A 25,247-nucleotide genomic window follows, 5' to 3' on the forward strand; every position below is an offset into this window, starting at 1 on the left:
TTAGCTTTCAAGCAAATACACCATCAGAACAAATAATTGTTATAACTGGCTATCAGTCGAATTTGTTTCAACATCAAAACATATTTCAGTTTAACAGAGAGAATATTATTGAATTACCTTCCTTAAAAATGAGTTTATAAGTACTTCTCTCAAAGACACTTAGGTCTCTCATTTATGAACTTAAAAAACAATTAGAAGACTTCTTTTCTTCAAGCCATCTAATGTTGCTTATTGTAAAAAAACTTTTATCATTTAACAGTAGCAGCAGCAGCAGCAGCAGCAGCAACTCTTCCATTTTTAATTTATTCCCTACAGTATACTGTGAGTTCCGAATGGCTTACACAGACAGACTAGTGAAAAGGAACACACTACTTAGTCTTCGGCTGCCAAATATCTGACTCATAAAAGGTCTTGTGTTGTCTCTTAAACTGCTTGTGCTGAAGTTTTTGGCAAATCTCCACTGGTAATTTGAATTCTTAGAAGTAACTGTCAAGACTGTGTCTTATTTCCTGATTTTACCTCTTACTATTTAAACAATATTCTTTTCTCAGATACTCTGTTTAAGGCTGAGTTCTTATAGAGACTTTCCACCAATGAACTGTAGGCTTTTTTTCTTCCCTCTTGCAGTGGAACCTGTGGAATATACTTTTTTACAATCACCATTCAATCTTCCAACATATTTTTAGTTACTACAAAGGGACCATCCCAGTTTGTAGTGTAAGAATGATTGTCTATGTGAAAAGTGATTCACAATAATGATTCTTAATTTTTTTAAAGCAGGGAAATGCCATTAATGATGTATATGATGTTATCTTACTGTCCCTGGTAAACACTAGTCCTTGGAATTGGAAACCAGAATGGTCCTCCTTGAATAAAGCAGACAAAATGAACCCACAAACATTTTGGCCAAAGGGCGGATTTGGAATGATTTGCTGCAGAAATTATCAGAAGTACATATTCGCAAAAATGGCTGCCATGGGGATGAAATCAGTTACAAAGCTGGTTTACCATATTTACACTATTTGCCTCACTTTGTTGCTCCACTTCCCAACAGGAATTACTTACTGAAATCAAACGTTATTATGTCCTGAAGACAGCACACTTAGAAACAAATAAACTGACAAGCAAAACATGAGTATCTATAAACTTTTATACTAAAATTTAAGAAATGTAATAATTAACGAAGGAATACTAGTGCTACAGAGATCATCAACTGCCAGGTTCTAAAAGCTAAATACTGTAACAAATTTTGGTGACATGATATGTAATACAGTAATTCTTAATGGCAAAAAAAAAAAAAACCCTACATAATAAAATCTTAAGGTCTGGTCTGGAGGATACTGCCTATTAATGTTACTTGCCTTTGTCTTTTTTCTGAGCAGAAAAATCAAGGTCAAGTTTATTTATATAGTTTGCTACTGCCTTACAAAACTACAGGCTCAACATTTATTTGAGCATTCTTTCTATGGCATATACCCAATAATCCTCTCATGTGCTGTGCATAAATGTGAGGTGGCTGAATGGTTATTTCAGGTGGCCTTACCAAGTGTGTACACTGTACAACAGTCCTGTGCATATAGTGTGCCAAATCACTGTGTGGCTGACAGAAGCTAGCTGGAGCAATCCCGCAACTTCCTTGTAAGAACTTTCTACATATGAAAGAATTCATGAGCATTCCCCTTATTTCATTATATTTTACTACTCACAATATCCCAAACCCCAAGCTGTCAGACTCTCTATACAAGAAACAAACTTTTCTACATATTAATATGAAATACCCAGCATCCATTTCACTGGTGATCTCAGTTCATGGCTGCCAGATAGATATTCTATTCTTTCAAAACGCTTTTTAAAAAGGGGGAAGGGGAAAAAAATAGTCCAAAACCTCACAAAAATTACTAATGTTAGCATTTTACAGAAAAGTTGAATTTTTATTTTAAAATTAAAGATAGTTTTGATACTACAGTTGATTCTTAAAGAAGCAAAATGAATAAGTAACATCAGTAATGAACAAGCAATAATGACAATAGGCAATGTCAGGCATTAATAGAGTTTTGGTCTATTTAGAATTCTGCTGAAAGTTTATAGGAGTATGTATGTATGTATGCATGTATGTATAGAACTCCCTTTTCATCACTATATTCAAGAAACATCAAATCTGGGAGCTCAGCTCCTAAACATGATTACTTCAGAATAATTTTAATGTAAATATAATTAATAGGACAGGCTTAATACACTGTTTAAACTGTTATAGTCGAATTATCTTTAAATATTGGAGAAGGACACTAAGCATCATCATTCTTGTCACCTTCAATAAAATAACATGAGTAATGGAGTGTGACATTACTTAAGAGTCTTAAAAGAGAATATTAGTGACCTTCATAATCACCTCATACACAAATGTAGTCCTTCTCAGTGCTAGATCAGCAGGTATTATCTTTTAAGAACTCATGCAAAATATTATATCTTCTCCAGACACCATATCATTCTCATTATGATTAACACCATTTCCACCCTATCTTTACCTTTTATTGGGGAATCACTGCAACTGCTCAAGATGTACTTTGTATATAGTTGTCATACACTGAATACAGACTTCCTACAGACATACTGGATCATTGCAGAATTCATTCTGGAAGGTTAACTCAGTGGCAGAAATATAATTTGCATCCTTTGTAAACAAAATAAGAGCGTCTAGTGCTGATGTAAGAATCATATTTAAAGGGTTCTAGAAATGCATAATCAATACAGGCAATTATTATCATGATCTGTGTGGGCTTCCATTTCTCCTCATGAATGTTGATAATGAGAAAGTATACACATGCACAAAACCGCATCTGCCATTCTGAGCATGTATAAAACAATAAAAACTAGGATATCCTGAATTTTTTAATATATATACTCAGAACTGGGGCAGAAATGCAAAAATACAGATAATGAGGACTATTGCTATCTCAATCACATTCTTGCATATTAGCTTGTACAAATAGTTACTAATTTAATTATTTAATCACATAATGTAAACTTACAAACCTAGTGAATGCATTCAAGATGAGAGAGGAAAGACAATTATTATAATTTTCAAAGGCTATTAACAATTCATCATATTAGTCCAAATATGTTTCTTAAGGTTTTCTAGAAAAGCTGAAAAGCCTATCCAAAGCCTTTCGGAAGCCACAGCTGTTGAATGGGCATTTCTGGTGTAACCGTCATTATAAAAAAAAGCATTTTAAAATTATTTTCAACTAGGAAACGGTTAATTTTTTTGGGGGGGGGCAATATTTCATGCATATTTCTTTCTGTTCAAAGAAATAAATCCTGGCACTCTAGAAAATACTTGCATTTGAATTCCCCAGACTATATGTGGCTTCCAAGGATTCCTTCTTTAATGACCACTAAAATCCCACAACACATTTATATATCCAATTTGATTGCATTGTTTTGGGCACATTTTTAATCTCTTAAAAGCATTAAAAGTATAGTTGAAATATATGATGGACAGATCAATAATTTCATTTAAGATCAAAAATTATTATTTTTTTGTCCTGGTCATAGTTGTTTTTTTAGAGTGCATCCCTTTACCAGACAAGTACCAAGTAGGGTCAACCAATGTTGCCTATTCTGTTTTAAATAACTGAATGATGAAACAAATATAACTAACATTATATTATAAATATATCATATCATCAAATCAAGTTTATAGCTGATTTCTACTTTTCTAGAATTTGGGTTATCTTATGCTAAATTATTTTTCCAGTTTAAATTAGACAAGTTTAATGACAGTTTTTCAGTGTCCTGGTCTACTGGCTCACTACTTAATGTGATATGCAAAGTGGCAATCAAGAAAAAAATGTTCCATTACTACCATATAAATCAGAACCTTAAACCAGTACTCACAATAAAAGCATATTAGGAATGAAATTAAAATGATTTACTTCCAATTGAAAATTTTAGATGAAGATATATTTAGACTTCTATTATATAGTAACAAAGTAAACATTCCATCTAGTAAATTTCCTCTATTAAGAAGAATCTGAAGCATTCCTTTCTTTTTTCTTTTAAGAAGCTTACACAGTTAACCAATATCAAATGTCTCACTTTCATGTTATTCATTATATTATCAGTATAATTGAGAAGTTTTGTCAGAAAATATAGCTAGGAACTATATAACATTTCTTTACATTTGACATTTGGAGATAGTGGATTTATCTGTATCTTGTTTATGCCAGACCAATTCCCCAGATTTGTAAATGCACAATCAGAACTGGAGATAAGTAACAAGGTTTGATAGACTATACTTTTTTTTACCAACAACAGGGGCAGGGAATCTATGAGCACAGATCAGGCATTATCTTTTATCAATAAATAAAAGTCTTCTCAACTGAATATATCTGAGCACAGAAGGAAGATAGATGAAATGTCATTCTTGCAAGTATGGAAGAACATTATAAAATAGCACACTGTTGCCCTCCAGACCTTTAACAAGGGACATTTCTTAATACTGTGGGGGTCGGATGTTTAGGTTACTCAGCAAAAATAACAGTATTAAAAGCCATTGCTCTTCCATGCCATACAATTCATTCCCATATATTCTGACTTTCTATGAAATTCAATAAGATGAACACTGAAGCCAGAACAGACACCTATTTCAGTCAAGGTATTTTTAAATGGTTTATATGACCTTTAAAAATAATCTTAAAGGGTCAATCTAGTTTATGAATCTGATGAAGATATACATACAAAGAAGGCAAGTGGAAGGGCAGAGTTTAAAACATTTTGCAAACATAGCTAATACACTCTGATAATGTTTCATACATCATTCCACAGAATCAAGCTTTGCTCTGGATCTAGCCAAAGCACATTAGGATTTATCATCAGTAGAGTGCAGTTGTATACTTTTAAAATTCTCTTTCTTTGTTTCAATTCACAAAGGCTATTAAATCACTAGTAATTAAATACTATTCAAACAGACAGAAGAAAACATCTGTAATAAATCCATTTCAATAATTCTCAGTATTTCAGACCATATCCTCCAAAACAGGTAGACATAATATAATTATAATTATGCAGTACTATTTATAGGTAGTTCACATATGAGGGGCAATCTTCTGAAAATCATTATGGAAAAATAGATCAATTGCATTTTTGTGTTGATTTTAATTAATCAAAAATAATTATCTTTCAAATTCCTTTTATGGATCTAGCCTTTTCGCTAATCATTTTCAATTTATTCCTCAAATAGGAGCTCGAAGTTTTTAGTTGTCCATTATTTTAAGGAAATGTACATTTACATGAAACTGCAACTGACTGATGTTTCCTTGCAAATCTCCAGTTCTCAAACAATTCTCATAAAACTCTCAGATCACTTAAAACAAAATATTTAAATAGCTAACATGCAATTATAAATTTTGCCTATACACACAAAAGGTTAATCAAATTTCCAGCAAACCCAGTAACAACAATTTATGCTATCTGTATATATTACTGGAATAAATGTTTAAAAAATACAAAACAATTTGAATATTAATGTAGTGGTTGCACAATTTTATAAACTCTTCTTGTAATTTCATCTATGAATATTTTATGATTAAAATCTGCCATTAAATATTTAAAATACATTAAGCCTTATCCTAAAATACCATCAATGTAATAATTTAGCAAGATTTTAGAACAAAACCCAACAAAAAAGAGATTAATTTATTTGCAAAATTATGGCTAGATTCAGATTTTGAATAACTTAAGCAATTCTTTCTCCAGTAGAAACAAAACATATTATTTAATGTTTTTCTGCAATATTGATTTTAAATCAAGTGGAATATTCCAAAAGAGAGAGAGATGGAAGAAAAGAATTTACCTTCTTCAGTTTCATGCCATACAATCCCTTCCAAATTTACACTGGTTCCAGGTTCACATGGTCCAAGGCATTCAGGTTCTGTTACTATTCCAACATCACAAGTATTCACACCCACTGAACGAGTCCGTACCAAAAGTTGCTCCACGGGGGCTGCAATGTTGGATGAAGATGGGGAAAAGTAGGAAGGTAGAATCTGGGTTGTCAGACTACTGGAAATAGGAGGCGGAGGTGCAGGCACTGTGAAGAGGGGGTCAACCTAGAAGAAAACACAAAGGAAGAAATAACATTTTAAAAGGAAAGGGAAATATTGTTTTTAGACACGCATTAATATTTGAACATATTAATTCCATATATAATACAACAAGATGATGAAAAAAATGTTATATTATGAAGAAACGAATTCTTTTAATTTCCTGGCATAAGAAGAGCAGAATATAACAGTCATATTAAATCAGGCCAGGGTTCAACTAGTTCAGTACTTCATTTCCACAGTGCCCAACCAGAAGCCAATAGGAAGCAATGACTGTTTTATTTTTATTCTGCCATTCTACCAACAACAACAACAACAACATATTGGACCAAAGAACCATGGCAAGGCAAAGCATTACATGGCCAGTACACAAAAAAACTAGCAGGCAAAGCAGATAACAACAAGACCTGGCAATGGCTAAGAGCACAAAAGTTGAAGAAAGAGACAGAGGGGCTAATTCTGGCTGCACAAGACCTTAAGAACAAATGCAAGACGACAGCAAATGCCACTTCTGCAAAGAAGCTGAAGAAACAGTGGACCACCTAGTTAGCTGCTGCAAGAAGATCACACAGATTGACTACAAGCAACAGCATGACAAAGTACCAATAATGGTGCATTGGAATATCTGCAAAAAATACCATTTGCCTGCAAGCAAGAACTGGTGGGACCACAAAACAGACAAAGTAACAGAAAATGAAGAAGCTAAAGTGCTCTGAGACTTTAGAATTCAAACAGACAAGCATCTGCCACACAACACACCAGACTTTATCAGGGGATAGGCTTGGAGATGATATCTACTAAACCAGTAGATATGCACAGCAGTAAAATAACAAGTCAAACACAGCTGTAGTCCAATAGACTTGTATTTCAATGAGCAAAGATATATACAATAGGCAATGGTCAATTAAGTCCAAGGTCATACACTTACAATTCAGTCCAATGTAGCACTTCAACAACAGTACTTCCTCTCCAAACATCCCCTCCCCCCCCCCCCAACAACAACTTTGCTTGGGGAACAGCCTACTGTTATACGTAGGCTATCCAATCATAGAGTGCAGGCTCCACCTTTTCTCACCTGAGATGTGTTTTACTGTGATACTACACTCCTTAAAGGAAACACTTATGGTGAATACCTTAACAGACTTAACAACTGTTGATTAGAAAGACAAAAAAGTCTGGATAGTGGACATTGCAATACCTGGAGACAGCAGAATTAGAAGAGAAAAAACTGGAGAAAATCACAAAATACAAAGACCTGCAAATAGAAATAGAACAACTGTGGCAAAAGAAAGCAAAGATAGTACCAATAGTAATAGGCATGTTGGGTGCAATCCCAAAACATCTGGAGTACGACTGGAGTATCACCGTCAGTCAATTGCAAAAGACAGCTTTACTTGAAACAGCTTACATCCTGGAATGATACCTTTAACACCATCAGACAACATCTGCCTTTCCCAGGTCCTGGGTGGATAAAAATGCCAAATCCAGTCTAAACATCTGGCCTACTGTGTGACCAACAATAATTTATTAAATGTATGCACCACCCAACTCCCAGTGATTCTAGGCAGTTTACAATTGTTAAAAAAAAACTGAGAACAAAAAACAATACAAAAACACAAAATAGCACAAGACAAAACAACAATGGCAAAGAAAATAAATCCAGAGGAGAACAAAAAAGAATAAAGGGGCATCACACATCCTTGCCAAATATGAACACTGAAGGTGGCTCAATAGCTTTAAGTACCATAAAGTACTCCATCTTTTTAAAGCTGTCTATCACAAGAAATTACATCAGTTAAATATGCATTATTTGAACACTTTTTTCTCTTCTGACTTTTTTCCCATAAGTTTTATTTGATAACCTAGGTACTAATGCTTTGATAGAAGAAAAAATTCTTCCTGTTCACTTTCAGAATACCAAGATGTGTCAATCAAAACAGTACAATAAACTGCAGTATCATCTATAATAACTCCTTCAAATTTATAGCTGTTTAGTAAATATTAACTACATGCTTTTACTCTATAAAAATATAGAGGTTACTATATTTTTACTGGTTACTTGGGAAACCACTTGTCTCCCACAGCATCTGCATGGCCAATTCAATCCTGCGGGGTTGACATACCGTGGGGTCCTTTGATTAAACAACGTCATCTATCAGAATCCTGGAAGCACACCCGCTCTGTAGCACCACCCGCCCTCTGGAATGAGGTTCTCCCTGAGATCCAGATGGTCCCCGCTCTGCTGTTGGACAGAAGAGCCATGAAGACCTGGCTTTTCACCCAGGCCTTTGGCAAGAGAGAGTGAGACCCCTCGCTTTATCGTACCTGTCATCTTTTACCATTTATTGATTTTATTGTAATTTGATTGTTGTAAGCTGCTCAGAGTTGTTGAGAGTCGGCCAGCATACAAGTTTAATAAATTTTATTATATAATCACTGCACTTTAGTAAAAACATTGGTTAGTAAATATCAGAAGTTACTAATTGGTTTTATAACTCAGCTGATCACTGCGTTTTCAGAGAGTGATCTTTCATTTTAATCATTGCTCCTAGGCTTTTCAGAAGGTTGCTTATCATGAAGCAATAAGAATGCATGAAAAATATAATCCTGTAATTCTTATTTGCATATAAAAAAGAGATTATTTATCCATTCTTCATTTTATTTCTAACCTAATTAAAGTCAAAAGAAAGCTATGATTTATCCAAGTGATTTTTTTTTTGAGAACCATAATAAAATTTAATTAATGACCATGCAGTCTACCATTCTTCCATTCTAATACTAATAGCCAACTAAGGGATATTTAGTGCTTAACTTGTAAGAAATTGCAATTTGTGTTCTCAAATATATTCAAGGTCATACTAGAGCCCCTGCTAACAAGGCATGATAAGATGTTGATGTGAAATTTAGCAGAATTTGTTTTGTAAAGCGCACCCTTGAAAACGAGTTTTATAAAATGATGTATTTAGCTGTCTAAAAAAGGATGGGACAGATATATTTTTAAAAATGAGCCACTTTAGAAATTCATTGATTTATTGTGACTTGAAATCAGACACGTGAATCAAAAGATACTTTTCTTTTGCAGAAAACATCCTCTCTTAATTATAGTAAGAGAATATTAACAGATTCTCCAAAAACTCAGTGAAAATCTGTTCTGAAGAGATGAAGGATACAGTACGGTAAGGTTACCGGCAGTCTACAGCGGGGAGTAAGGATTTTTACTCACTTTAATGCTTTTTTATTTACAAAAGGAGGAATGCCACTAAATCCAATCTTGTACATAGGTAACACACAATATTTTATTCAATTTCATGCATCTAATGGTGACTGTTGCAATTTGATCTCTGTAATAAATTTATACAAAGATACCATAACACAGATAGATTCCCTTTCCTATCAGGAAAGGGAAGTCTGGAAACAGAAGTCAGGAAACAGAAGTCTGAAATATATGTAATTGCAAGAGAAGTACTTTTTCATCACCTTTTGAGATTTCCTCCCACAGGGTAACATCTAGATATACTATGCTTCAATTCCCATAATTGACACAGATAGTACAGTCACCTGGGATTATGGATACTGAGGTCCAACATATCTCTAATGTCCCAAGGTGAGAAGGAATGCTTGAGGAGGATTTTCCCCTCTCTCTTTATTTCAAATTCAGCTCTGTTTGCTGCTAAAAATGCATATATATGAAGACAGCACAAGAGAGAATACAAAGATAAGTGGGTACAATATAATTTTAGCATTAGAACTCCTCATGTGCTTAATCAGAACTCAAAGCAGCAGTTACAGACAATTTTGTCAAAGTTATGTTAATCTCATCACAGTCTGACCTCTTTCCTGTCTCCCCCTGTCCCCTGAGCACAATCTGCTGGCAGCAAGGCCCGATGGTGACTGGTTGCTTTGAAAATGAGGCAGAAATGTGAAATCCCTTAATGGCGGTGGGCATTGAGGGAAGGATGAGGGAGTGAGTTGGATGCCTGTTGGTGAAGTAGGGCTGGCTGGGAGGGCTGCCAGTAGTCGTTGGGTGAGCCCTCTTTATACCTTGATGAAAGGATGAAGGAGGGGCCCTTGGGGACACAATGGAATGGAGAGTGGGGTGCACTATTCCTCATGGTTCACGGCTTCCTTTGTTCTACCTCCCCCCAGCAAAGTGGCAGGCAGTTCTGTGGGTCAGTCAAGGAGGAAGAAGAGGCTTCATGGGGCCTCTCCTGAGGGTCATGAGGGGAGGGCAAATGGCACAAACCTATATTATAGGGAGGGAGGGAGGGATGGAGGGAGGCAGGAAGGATTTTTGACGCTCCCTGCCAGCTTCCCACAAGCCAAGTTAATGGGGAAGTCAGCAGCAAGTCGCAAGTCACTCCCATTCCAACTGCCCTTGGTCATTCTGTTTCTCTGTTTAGGTAAGGAAATATCTCTGAAACGAGGACCCAGTGGGTTAGGGTTCTCTAGTTCTATACAAGAATCCTACCCATAATCTTGCATAGCAAATATATGCTAAACTGACTGATTTTTGAATCCCCACATTTGTCAGTTGCCTAATAAAAAAGCACGATAGAGTACAGAAGCTCTGCACTTCTGTGTTTATCCTGCTACCATCAGACTTTAAGATGTTGGCAGCATTAAAAGAAAAAAGCTTCTCAAGAAGAGGCCAAATATGAAGGCAAATGTAAAACCAGCTGACCTCAAAAACAGATGTTCTTTGCAAACCAGTCATCAGTTAAGTAAGGATGAAATAAAACAATATTTATCTTTGAACTATGTTCAAGACACAGGGCCAGAGTTTGCACTACATGAGTTTTGGCTGTTGCAGAGTCTCCTTGTAACAGAGGCCTTCTAGCTTTAATTTCATGCTTTTGGAATAAAGCTAATGCAGTTGATTTCTGTACTTTCCTCAACATTAACTCCAGATGTAGCATAATTTAGCATCAACCTAATCTATGTGTCCCATATAATTTGACAGGACCATCTGAAATTATTTTAAAATGCTATAAGTTAGGTTAAAAGAAATCTAGTCTAGTACAATAGAGCATTAGAATAGGGCATAGAAGAGAAACCCACAAGGAAGTGGGGGGGGGGAGGACAAGAAAGAGAGAGAAGGAGCAGGCTCTAGAGCAGTAACCCACTCCTCCTGTCAAATACCAGTCATTACCATTTTGAGGCACAAAACATAAACATTTTACACACAAATCCTCATTTACCTATGAAGTTTAGTCTCAACCTCTCTGGGTATAGCCCATGTCACAGATTTGTTGAGAGGAAAGAAAGGGAGTGGAAATCATATATGCTACTCTGAATTGCTAAAGCAGAATATAAATTTAATTAATAAATAAGAGCAGATCATCCTTGAAATGAACTATCATGTAACGCCACACTTAACAACCGAGTGGGATTCGCTTACCGATAGCAACCAGAACTGCTGTTGTAAATTGGCGCAGCCGTGTAACGTTGCAATTTAAGATGGACTTAGTGATGGACTTGCCAGTCCCAATTACCATCGTTAAGCAAGGACTATCTGTACTTCCTAGAAAGTTAGCTTCTTCTTTCTAAATCAGTAATTTTAAATTTAATAAAATATTAATGATCTCAGGGAGATTTGTGGGAAACCTTCAAAAGATGACAGAGGTGAGTAATTAGAGACAAAACAGCAAAACCAGGAAGACAGCTACCTTGTATGGGGTATGGAGCAGGAAAGGTATACAAGTCCAACATCTGCTGGTGGAGATCTGCCAAGCTGAGAAAAGCTAATGTCAAGAACAGATGCCTCTGCAGCCCCACACTGTTATTTTGGCAGGATTGTTCCCAGGTGTTAGGGCATGGTGGGCACTAGCCTTGCTATTTATCATAGAACAGGTTCCACTGAAGGAAAAAACAAGCCATGTGGAAGACAGGTTAGTTATACAGAATGCTGTACTGATATACCTACCAAAATGCTACCCTAATACTTTCCTCCCCTCCTCTCACTTTATTGCATGAGCTTTGGGGGTTCCTATTAGTACCTACAAAGGTAAGAGTTATGGCTTGGCAGTTTTCCACTGCCCAGATGCACGACTGCATCAGTTAATGATGGTTGCCTGTACATCTGCCAATAGAGCAAGCACTACAGTGAGAACTCTCAACATGACACACACATTTAAAAAAAAAAAAAAACAAGCAAACAAAAAACATGGGAGAAAGAATAGGCTGGAAAATGAGTGTTGTTATTGTGTCTAGTCATAATTTTTGTTTTACATATTTTTATTTATTTATTGTATTTATATAGCTGCCCATCTTGCACAAAGTGACTCTGGGAGGCATACAACAGTTAAAAAGAATAAATACATAAAAACAATTACAAATAAAAAACTATAAAAGCACCCAAAACAGGAGGGGATAAAATTAATAAGGGAGCCATCGCAAAATCTCCCTGGTCCCCTGGGACTCCCAGGCCTGATCACATAGCCAGGTCTTGAGGGACTTGTGGAACGTTAAGAAGGATGGAGCTAATCTCACTTCTAGGGGGAGAAGATTCCACAAGGCGGGCACCATGGCAGAGAAGTCCCACTTCCTGGGACCTGCCAATTGTAATTCTCTGGTTTACGGGACTCACAGCATGCCTTCTCTGCCAGACTGGATGGGATGGGCAGATGTAATCGGGGAGAGGCGGTCCCCCAGGTAACCCGGCCCCATGCCATGAAGGGCTTTAAAGGTCAAAACCAGCACCTTGAATTGGACCTGGAAGCAAACTGGCAACCAACGCAGCTGCCTTAGGGGCACACATAACTGCTCATGCCGCTGCATTTTGCACCAGCTGAAGCTTCTGGATACTCTTCAAGGGTAGCCCCATGTAAAGCGCATTACAGAAATCCAAACAGGAGGTGACTAAAGCACGAGTGACAGTGAGTAGGTCCCTCTGATCTAGGAATGGGCGCTACTGGTGCACAACACGAAGCCCTGCAATGGCCCTCCTAGCCATGACTGCCACCTGATCTTCGAGCAGGAGTTGTGAGTCCAGGAGGACCTCCAGATTGCGCACAAGGTCTGTCTGGGGCACTACAACTCCATTCAGTACCAAAGATGGCATAGCCCGAGCACCAGAAGGCCCCAAAACCCAGAGCTGCTCAGTCTCACCAGGGTTCAGTTGAAGCCTGTTTTCCCCATCCAGACCCTCACAGCCTCCAGGCATCGGGATAAGACATTCACACCATCACTTAATTCACAAGGGGCAGAGGTGTATAATTATCATCAGCATACTGATGATACCTCACCCCATGGCGACAGATGAGCTCACCCAGCGACCTCATGCAGATGTCAAATAGGAAGGGGGAGAGCACTGAACCCTATGGCACCCCACATAACAGGGGCTGAGGGCAGGAACTCTCCTCCCCAACCACCACCAACTGGAATCGGCCCCAGAGGAAAGAGGTGAACCAGCACAACACAGTGCTGCCCACCCTCAATCCTCTGAGCCAATCCAGAAGGATACCCTGGTTGATGTTATCAAAAGCTGCAGAGAGGTCAAATAGGGCAAGGATGGATGCACAACCCCATCCCGCCCTTGCCAGAAATCATCCAAAAGGACAACCAATGTTGTTTCCATCCCATACCCAGGCCTGAATCCTGACTGAAAGGGATCCAGATAATCTGCTTCATCCAAGGTCCTCTGAAGCTGTTGCATAACCACCTTCTCAATCACTTTCCCTGAAAAGGTTAGACACTGGACGAAAATTGTCCAGTACAGTGGGGTCTAGTGATGGCCTCTTGAGGAGGGGGGAAACCAAGGCCTCCTTAAGAGGCGAGGGAACCCCCTCACTCAAAGATGAATTAACCATCACTAGAACCACTCACATGACATCCCCTGGGTTGCCTGACCCAGCAGGAGGGGCATGGATCTAAAGAGCAGGTGGCTGAGCTCACAGCCCCAAAGACCCTATCTACTTCCTCAGGTCCAACAGGTTCAAACCTTTCCCAGATAACATGGCAAGACTCCTCCCTAGGCATCTTCACCGGACCTGCAGCAAAGTCCAACTGAGAATGAATCTGAGAGATTTTATCCAACAGATGCCAGGAAAATTCCTCTGCACATTCCTGCAGAAGGTTCTCCAAGCCATCCTTACCCAGGAGGGCTCGTGTCACCCAAAACAGAGCTGTGGGGTGGCTATCTGCGGATGCAACAAGAGCTGAGGAGTAATGACGCTTCGCTGCCCTTATCGCCACTAAGTAGGCATGAATAGCAGCTCTATACAGATTATATAATACTTGGTAGTTTCTTCTGCTGCTTTGACACCAAACTTAAAATTTAGCTGTGGATATGAAAACTGGTCTCTGATGCACTCAAAAATCTCCTGAATTACAGTCCTGGAGCAATAAAATCCCACAATAGATTCCATTGACCAAAATAGTTTCTGTTCAAAGGACACTCCTTTCCTATTAAGATAGGAGTAATAATAGATATATAGAAGTGCTAGGGATTTTCCTTCTGCAACTGTGGGAAAACTACATTTTTTTTAAAAAAGCACTCAGATAAAAAAAGTGCTGGGCCATTTGATCATACATTCTACACAATACATACATCTAATTCAGAATTAGAATGTTGTTCTAACAAAAAAGCTATCATACTTTTAAGTATTTTATCTTTCAACACAATATGCCTTGGGTTATTTATATTTCAAATCTCCCATCTTTTCATAGACTTTGTTCCAAAAACAAAACAAAAAAGTCTTTGTCTTTTTGTAGAAAGTGCATATATGAACCGTGCTTTAGCTCAGCAATCAAAAAGCTAAGTTTCAGCAAGCTTTTCCTCTGCAAATGTCATAGTGATCTCTGAATATAAAACAAACAAACAAGCTCATCAAAAGATGCAGGAATACAACTTTTCCTTGGCTCTACAAAGGTGAAAGATATAGGGGGAGGTTTTGTTCATGCATCTTAGTATCAGATTCAGTACTACTCCTGCAATCCATCCTATGAGATATTATTGCAATCTTCCATTTTGCTTTTTGTCTGCTTATTTCAGTGGCAAACAGAAGAACTTTATAAGATTACTGAAATTGCTACTGAATCTATACTGTCCCAATCTGAGTATCTAATAAGGTATTCTCTTTTTAAAAAACCTAAGCTGCTAACTCAGTGCACACACATAAGCCTCAACAAGCAGCAGGATCTGGCTTATTTTCTCTGGGCTTAGAAGCTAGCACAACTGAGCCTGGATAATACTTAAAGGGAAAATCAGCAAGGAATTTCAGAACTGCAAACTAGATTGGGAAGCTGAAAAAACTTCCCAAAAAAGGTAATGGTAAATCATTTCCATATTATTGCCATGAAAATGGACGTGTTGATCCTGACATGATAGAGAATTTACATACCAATAGTCCTCACTTACAACCATAATTGGGACTGGCAATTTCATCACTAAGTGACACGGTCATTAAGCAAGACATCATGTGACCATGACTTGAAATATTACTGACAGCTTCTCCATTGACTCTGTTTGTCAGAAGTCAGGTGTGAAGCACACAAATGGTGATCATGTGACTGTGGGATACCGCAACGGTCATAAATGCCAGCCAGTTGCAAAATGCCTGAACCCCAATCACATGACTATGGGGATACTGCAACAGCCATAAGTGCAAGGACCAGTCATAAACTTATTTTTCAGCACTGTTGTAACTTCAAATGGTCGCTATACAGGGAAGTCATTAAGCGAGGACTACCTGTATCTGTATCTCCATCTGATTACAGATCAGATGGAGATACAGATTCTTAGAAAATTCTAAGTCCAGACTAATGGAAGATCTTTCTTCATAACCAGTTAGCTATGGAATTTATTTTTACTCTTATTTCTTACTTCCACTGAAGTCTGTGCTTGTTTCACAGGCCACTGTCTGAGTATTCAAATGAAATATTTTGCATTTAGGAAGATATTATACTTGGTGTAACTATGTAATTTACTTATTTGATTTAGGTTCTACTTTTGCTTGAGAATATGATATTGGTACATCATGGCTGTAAGTGCTGACTCATACATGATTTGCATTAACCCTTTCAGTTTTGTTTTTTAACATTTGTAGCATTCCATTATTTAGATTTTCAAAGGGGTTAATGAAAGAAGGCTACTACCCACATTCACTTACTTCCTTTCTAACAGTACACTTCCGTTTGGAAGAAGCATTTTGTTTGGAAAATCTGTAAATGAATTCTTAAAATATAGAGTCATTAGGCCTGAAGGTGACGTTTAGACCACTATTCAACTCCTTGCTCAGGACAAAATTCAAAATGTAAAGCATTCCCAATAGATGATTCTATAGCACAGAAGAGCTACCTCCCTTCCTTGATAATTCTTTCTGCTAATTGTCTTCAATTTTCATAGCCTTTTAGAGGCTACATACAGACAGTTCCAATCTGCTAATGATTCTCATTGCTTATCATTTTGTACACTATTGAAAGTGGGTTCTGTGTAACATGGAATATAATGGGACTGTTACTTCCTGTGATTTGGAAATTATATTTTCACTGATGCAACCTAAAGTCCACTTGCATTTCTTTTAACCGAATGTCACAAACTCATACTTGATTTGTGATCTTCAATTCCAAAACCCTTTCTTACACAAATTATTACCAAGTCAGGTATCTCCCTTTCAATACCAATATTTTTTCCCTCCTAAGTGAGGAATTTTGCATTTGCCTCTTTAAATCTGATTGATATTCTCAGCCCATTTCTCTAATGTATTAAGATAATTTTGAATTTTGTTTGTCTTTTAATGTATTAGCTATTAGGGCTATACATGCTTTAAAAATGATACTGGAAAGTACTTCATAATGTATGGGAGTATGAATGCAGCACTTTAAGAAGTGTCTTTTTTTCAGACATCAATGTCAACCTGAAAAAAAAAAGTTTAAAGAATCTGTTAATTAAAGCAGCCACAACTTTTTTCAACCTCACCAGAAGTTCATGCTTCAGTCATTCTGAAGCACCTCCTCTGAACCTTGAATGTGCTATTCTGCCTCATGAACCATGAATGTGCTATAATTTTATATTATCTATAAATCTGATAAATGTTATCTCTATCTTTTTGTCCAAATCATCATAATAAAAATGTTGAAAACTACTGGGCCCAAGATTAAATGTAAGACATCTTTCTTGAAACCATCAAAAAGATTTCAAATGTACTAGAAGTATTAGTTTTGATAAGTAACAGGGGAAAAATCAACGTTACCAGTTTACCAGAAGTTATATACCTTGTATGCACCTAGCTAGCTTAGTCTGCAACTATGAACCCTGACTTTCTGTCCAGTCACTTTGCAGAGTACATGTAAGGTGGGTTTTCCCACCTAACAATACCACCTAACCCACACACAAGTTCACTGAATATAGGGAACCTGAGCAGCACTTCTAAAAAGATGCTATATCAATAAAAAAAGCCTTTTCCCTGAAACCCTAGTTTTTCCTAAGTATGGATAACTTGTTTGTACAGAGAATAGTTCAATAATGGACACACTGAACAGCACAAGTCAGGAACATCTCTACTATTTTAGTGAAAATTAGACCATTAATTCATATGCAGCACTGGCCAAGCTAGTTGAGTCCTCACTTTGTATCACACATACTAAAAACACATATTTTCTATCCTGAACCACAATTTATTTCTATTTGAACATCATATAGGAAAAACTGTAGTAGTTGGCAAACTATTTTCCAGGGAAGACTCTCCAAGAATACAGTTGATTAAAGAACTTCTGAAAAAGTTCCAAAGAATCAAAGGTACCCTGCAATCCAATTTAAAAATCACTGTTATATATTCAAGTTATTCATTTACGTAACAAATTCTGAAAGTGGAAAGTACAGCTCTACATTTCTATTGTTAATTCAAAACAAATAAATCAAGAGGGAATGGATGAAAAACATGCAAAACAAAGGAATATTTAACTTCAATAGGTTAACAAAAAGATAGTTGTGGCCCAATGTTTAGAAGAGAAATGAGATCCCAAAAGCCAAGCTGATAACTGTTTCATTTAGCAATCATAAAACAAGTTTAACGATCTTATATAATTTATGTTTATATTCCCCACATAAAATAGATTTCATATTTGTAGCTCAATGACTGTAACATTACATATTCATTCTAGAAAGGTAATCTCACTGCAACTTTTTTTTAATCAATGAATTTCTCTGTACTGAAATGTCAAATACTGATGAGCAAGCTCTAGCTGAGCTTTCTAGATGATCTGTAACATGAAATGAGATGCATCGCTGAGTCCTGCAAAATGCTGTCAGTTGTCACCTTCCCTGATGGTAGACAAGAAATAAAGATATTTCCTTATAAAAGATGAAGTATAAAAAAATTATATTCCATAAAATTACTCAAAGAAGGTTATGAACTAAGTCAAGCCATAGTGCTGCTAATTCATATGATCACAAATTTTGTTAAATTTTAAGTATTTGGAATAGTTACACAATTCTGATGGAAAACGTTCTGTAACTTTTTTTAAAAATAAAATAACCACCCTAAACAAGATCAGTGCTTTTTCCAGCATATGTACTTTTCTATTGTTCTAGCACATTTTTTTTGTTTTGATCAGTTAAAAAAATAAAATAAAATAAATGCTTTTACCCTTCATAGAAATTCAAATGTTTTGCCCAACCAAATGTAAACAAGCCCAGCCTAAAATCTTGTAAAATCATGACATGCCCCTGGCAGTTTTATCAAAGCGTGTAGATGTATACAGAGCCTTTGAAGAAATGAAACTGCCATTTATCAAGCATGATTTATAAGCAACACTGATTTAGCTGGGAGATAACACGGCTGTCTAATCATTAGTAGTCAGACAACAGCCATGTGAACACATAAATTATGGACCAATGCCAAAAGCCCTTGAGATCTTGGAGATTAACAACCAATCCTCTGTTTTACAAGTTCACATCAAAAAGAATATTAATAAGAGGAGGGGCAATGTGAAAGCCTGTCAGACTGACTCAACCACTAAAACAAGGCATTCTTCTCTCTTGCTTTGCTTCAAACTGGCCTATGAAAATAGCTGGCACTAGCTATGGTGTATAGCTTTGCCAATTTTCAGAAATGTTTTCATTAACATATGGGAAGTTGTAAAAGGTTGCAGAGCTCTAAGTTGTGCATTAAGAAAATAGTCTCATATGCCTCTCTTAAAACACACGCACACACACACAGCAATTGCAATTATACTTACATCTAAACCTTTTGGACAATAAAATCTCAGTCTGGTTCTTAGAAAAATAACACCTTGATCTTTCCAATGACAAATGGAATCTTTAGACCCAGAATAAATTAGGTGAGATTCTAAGGAGGTATTACTACAAATAACAGTTAAAACTTTAGGACAGCTACAAACCAGAAAAACAAACATACAGAGAAATACAGAAAACAAACAAGTTTTATATGGGTGGATCTTAATATTTAGGAAGCATCTTCTGTTGCATTCTTGAAAATAAGTAGTAAACATTGGCTGACATTGTAGGTGACCTTGAAGATTTTGTTGGCTGGTCGGAAGGCTACATAATAATCATTCTAGCCTTGGGGTTGTTGTTAGAAAAGGGAGAATTAAATTTTGATGTAAACCAAAATAAAATTTGCAGTGTAGTAGCATGTGTGTGATATTTCAGCTTCCTCCATAATACAAGGGCGTAAGTGGCAAGTTAGATAAATACTATAGTATCTCCCTTGCAATAGCAGAATGAAAGTCATTAAAACATACCCTTGTGAAACCCCAATGATATTTAGGGTAGGCCAGTGTGTAAAGATAAGATGCCATGACTCACCCATCAAATAAAGCTGGGGTCCTGTGAAATCTGAACAAATGTTAGTAAGAAAAAAGTAGAATGAGCTAATAAGTACAAAGTCTAAGCATCAGATATGTCTTAGCATTCTTAAATGTTGTTTAGGGGCCAATATCAAATTAATAGATTAAAACCCAGCAAAGTACTGAATAGAGAATTTAAATTTCTGGATAAAATGAATTATTTATAATAACACATCTGGATTTTCCTATTGATTTCCACACCCTTTTCATGAATGAGTAATAATACTTTGGCAATAATGTTGGGAGTGTATACGCATTCTGAATATCATAATCTTTTAAAGGTGTGTAAGAGAGGAATACATGTTCTATAGTTCTATAAAAGCATATTTGCTTACTTTTGTATTTCCTGAATTTTTTTTGACACTGAATGTTATCAGAACTTCCTGTTGGTCCTAGTGATATATAGAGAGCCTAAGTGAACAATTAACACCAATGTTTTGGGGTTATTTCACCAATTTTATTTAAAAAAATAAATAATCCAACATGTGATATTCCAGATCTCTTTCCTCAGGTTCATTACCATCTTTGCACCTTTTTACTGTGACAAAATGCTTCCTGTAATTGGAGGTTAGTCTCTCACATCACTGTGTAAAAATTCTGGTCCATTCCTTCATGGGGAACTGCTTCAGTTCAGTAACATTTTAGGAGTTTATCACATAAACTGCTTGTTTCAAGTCCAGCCACAACACTTCTATAAAATTCAAATCTGAACTTTGGCTTGACCATTCCAAAACTTTAAATTTGTTCTTATTCATCCATTTTCTTGTAGACTTACTTATATGTTAAGGATCATTATCTTGTTCCATGACCTACTTGCATGTTAGCTGATGCAGAGGTGGGCTGATATTCTTTGATGCAAAGCAGAATTCAATCATAACAAACTGTCCAAGTCCTGAAGCTGGAAAAGATTGCCAAACCATGACACTATCTTCTCCATGCTTCCAACTTGGTATTAAGATTTTATTGTAGAGTGCAGAGTTTCTTTTCTGCCAGATATAACAATACCAATGTAGCCTGAAAAATTGTGCTTTTGACTTATTTATCCATGGAACATTCCTCCAGAATTCTGGAAGGCAGGCATTTCTGGGGAAACCTGAATGAGACACAGTGCACTTCTTAGTGAGTAATGGATTTTACCTCACTTCTCTGTAATGACTCCCATTTTAACCTAGTGCCATGATGATGATGTAGTAGTATATCCCTTCTTTCATTCAGGAGCTCAAAGTGGCATACATAGTGCTCCCTCCTCCAATATTTCCTCACAATGAACACTCTGTGATGCTGGATGGAGTGAGTGACTGGTTCCATGGCTGATTGTGAATTAGAAGATAGATTTCTCTGGTCCCAATCCAACACCTTAAGCAGTATACCACACTTGCTTTTTTTTCTGAAGTTATAAACACTAACTTTGGCCATGACAAGAAAGGTCTATCTCCTGGACAATTTCATGCTAAGTTCTTAAGGCCACTCTTTCATGAAAAGAGAGAGATACCTTTTTTCTGATGTTGGATTACAAGTACTCCTCATTTAATGACCATTCATTCAGCGACAGTTTGACGTTATAGCAGCACTGAAGAAATGATACTTAAGCCCAGTCCCTGAAGTTACAGCTCTTGCAATGCCCCCATGATCACGTGATCAAAATTTGAGTGCTTGGCAGCCCATCGGCACTTATAGGATGTTTCAACTATCCCCACCAGCTTATCTCCCCCCACCTATTTTCTGCCCTTCTGGCTGCCCTGGACAGTGGCACACCTTGGCAGTGGTGCTGAAGTAGAGGCCCGGGAGCTTCAGCAGTCTCAGCCAGCCATTACTGCCTCCGGGCCTCTACTTCAGCCCCTGTACCGAGTGCTGCCTCAAGCCCTGCACTGCAGCCAGCCACCCCAGTATCACAGTGCAAAGCCCCATGACCCTGCACTCTGCAGGCCCTGCTGTTCCACCTGACCTTCACCGTCTTCTTCCTCCCACTACTGACGAGGCGTGCTCAGCCTGGGCCTATGCAAAGCAGCTACTGGCTGTGCCAGGCCTTCCCAAGGCCACACACACTTCTTTCTAAACTGTATGTTGCCTTCTCATGATGCTTCAGAAAACTTCTGGGGCCTTCTGAAAGCTTGCGAGAAGGCAACACCCACCCCTCTCCAAATTGCATGTTGCCTTACTGTGAGCTTTTAGAAGGCCTCAGAAGTTGGCGAAGGTCAACAGGGGGCGGCAGGGCCTGCAGAGCAAAGGGCAGCAGCAGCAGCTGGGGCTTTGTGCTGTGGCACTGGGTTGGCTGGCTGTGGCGTGGGGCTTGAGGCAGCACTCCTTGGCAATGGTGATGGTGCCAGCTGCACTGGGGCTGAAGTAGAGGCCTGAGAGAGGTGGTAGCTGGCTGAAATTGCTGAAGGCTCTGGCCCTCTACTTCAGCCCCAGTGCCGCCACTGAGGAGTGCTGCTGTGCAGGGGAGCCAAAAAGACAGAGATGGGAGAAAATAGGCAGGTGGGGAGAATTCAAGAGGAGGCAGTTCCTTACCTTACCGAGGCTCAGGGCTGGGAGGGACCAAGCCAGGAATGGCTTGGATCATAGTGGGCCATTGTCTAACAACTGGTGGGATTTTGTTAATGACAGCAACCGGGACTGCTGGGATTGCCATTGCTAAGCGATGTGGTCACATATCGTGCTTTACAACAACATAGCTTATTGACAGAAATTCTGGTCCCAATTACCATTGTTAACCAAGGACTACCTGCACTTTCCTTCTGAAATAAATAAAGCAAGTTCCAAATTTTGGTGTTGTTTATTCTCTGAGATTCCTTTATATATCTCGAAACTCATCTAGAATATCATTTAGTGACAAAGATATGCCAAAATTAAGGGGTAAATACTGTTGAACAAAACTGTAAGTTGGGGTTTAAGAGGTAAGTGGTATTTGAAACTATCCAGAAAATAAATAATTGGCATAATCATCAAATCTTTATTAAGACCATAAGGCCAGCAGTCAAACATTCAATCAATCAACCAATAAAACAAGAATGGAGATAAAGAATACTAAAAAGAAAAAAAAATACTAAAGATTTTCCAGGCCCAAGGAAAGATGGATACTTCCTAGAGAAGCATAGAATTGGGCAAGCTGGAAGTACAGTACTGTGCAGAAGTTTTAGGAAGGTGTGAAAAAATGCTGCAAAGTAAGAATGCTTTGAAAAATATATATTGTAATATATGCCTGCCTAAAACTTTTGCACAGTACTGTATATAACTGTATATAATGGTATGTCAGGAGACGGCAGAAATGGAAGTCATGGTCTCTGCCAGGACATTTCTTCAAGGTAGGAAGAATTAAAGAAAAGAAGAAGCTGACATGATTCTTTTCTTCTGCTATATAAGTAAGGTGCTCGCACGGGTGCGCTCGCTCTCTCTCTGTCACAGGTTTGTTTAATATCAAAGGGTGACTTACCCAGACTCACCAAGAGGTTCCCAATGAGACACTGCACACTTACACTTTTTCTCTCCCCTATTTATATTAGGGGGTCTTTTACTTATAAAAACAATATTCACAGTAAAAAAAAGTTTTTTTTCCTACCCAGATGTCCCACTAATACAGTACTCACCTAACCTATATTTCTATCTCTACTGCTACTACTGTGTTATCCTACTTAATACATAAAGGTGACTAAGCTATGATTGTCAACTTACTACTATACTACTCTAATTATTAAAAACTACTACTATCCATACAATATCCATTACTATTCCCAGGTACCACTGCTTCTTTACAAGGACAATGCTCCTGGCCTTTCCACAAACCTTTACTATTGCTCTCTCCCTTGCTTCCTTCTGCCTCACCTCTACACATCACCATCATCACCACCACCACCACCACACCCCAGCTGTTCCAAACACAGGGCTTTTTAAACAATCCCTCCCCCATCTGGATGCTGAGGTGCTTTAGAAACAAAGGGGAAGGCACACAATTCCAGCTGCCTACATTCTTTTTACAATCCACCCTTCCACACTCTCTCTTTCTCTATATATATGACTGCTGATAAGGAAATATATTTCTGAGATTCCTGTCCCCTGCCCCCCCCCCCATTCCTTACCACAGAAACATCTATTTGCTCTCACCTCACCTGTTTGAAAGTGACCAAGTTCCTATTCATGTAAATATTATGAGAGGAGTATATCAGTATGGTGGAAGCAGCAGAAAACAATGGGAATCTACATACCTTCATCTATATACAAGTGAGATACACTACTATAATAAATCACTGATTACCCTATTTTTGTTTTGTATGCATGGCCAGGTGGGAAATAAAATGCTGAATACTTTTGCTATACACAAAAAGAGAAGAATTCTGCCAAAGGGAATTCAAGAGCAATTATGGTTCTTTTTCAGAATATGGGGCTTGCTAAATACATTCTAGTTTGTTCTGAGTTTGGTGAATTTTATATTGCTATTAATTAAAAATTTGTCAGAAACTGGGAAAAAATTGGGTGATACAAATATAATTAAATCAATATTTTTCCTAAGTAACTGGGCAGTTATATAATTGTTACCATACAATATTTCAGCATGTTGTACTAGTTAAAAGACCTTAGCTAAAGGTGAATGTTCAGCAACTTTAACTATAAAGCAGTTGCTAACTCAATACTTCTATAATATGTTTAATTACATAAGAACAGCATAGGAATTAAAACAATCCACCAAAAAACACTTCACTGCTTCCCAATAATAATATGTTAATGACATACATTGGGTCAAATTACAGGTGTTATGTAAAAGGTGTTATTCTCAATTTTCAAGGCAATCCATGTTATTACATTTTAGTTTTATAGAGGGCTTCATTAATACATGATGAATAGTACACATCAACAGAAATGAAAATGGTCATTAATAATTATTAATGACAATATTATAGCTTTGAATAGAAGCAAAACAAAACAACCCAAGCTAAATTCTTTTGAATAATCTAAGGAGCTACATTATGGTATCCTGTAAACAATGAAGTCACATTTAGTAAAATTCTATTGTTATGTATGAAAAAAGGCTCCATCGTATTTTTTAATCCTGTTATACTGACTCGTTTTATGTTTACAAGAACATTTTACTATGTTCCTCAGTACGAGAAAATAGCATATAGGCAGAAGACTGAAATGGGATTTGCGCAATAAAACACATTCAGATCTGGCACTGTAACCTGGTATATTCTTTTAAATGGTAAATAAATTGTATCTGTAGAAATAGTATATACTGTGCCATCATGAAAAGCATATCCTAACTGTTAATGTGCATAAGGCTTGCATTAGCAGACCATTTTCAAGAATTAGTTAAATAATAGGGTGTGTAAATCTTTTAGG

The 25,247-nt window shown here is 37.3% G+C and overlaps 1 protein-coding gene across 5 annotated transcripts in view; it reads right to left on the reverse strand.

The window, feature by feature from the left end:
* Positions 1-25,247, reverse strand: part of ZNF608 (zinc finger protein 608) — a 125,788-nt gene that overhangs the window by 48,259 nt on the left and 52,282 nt on the right. For all 5 annotated transcript variants that reach the window (XM_025166031.2, XM_025166027.2, XM_025166029.2 and 2 more), the window contains one exon: positions 5,855-6,110. In XM_025166031.2, the coding sequence (XP_025021799.1) occupies positions 5,855-6,110 (256 nt within the window). The remainder of the gene's footprint in view (positions 1-5,854; positions 6,111-25,247) is intronic.

Source organism: Python bivittatus, unplaced genomic scaffold, assembly GCF_059951505.1.
Source record: "Python bivittatus isolate LINGU-HERP-01145 unplaced genomic scaffold, Pbiv_v1 ctg000850_np1212, whole genome shotgun sequence".
NCBI lineage: Eukaryota > Metazoa > Chordata > Lepidosauria > Squamata > Pythonidae > Python > Python bivittatus.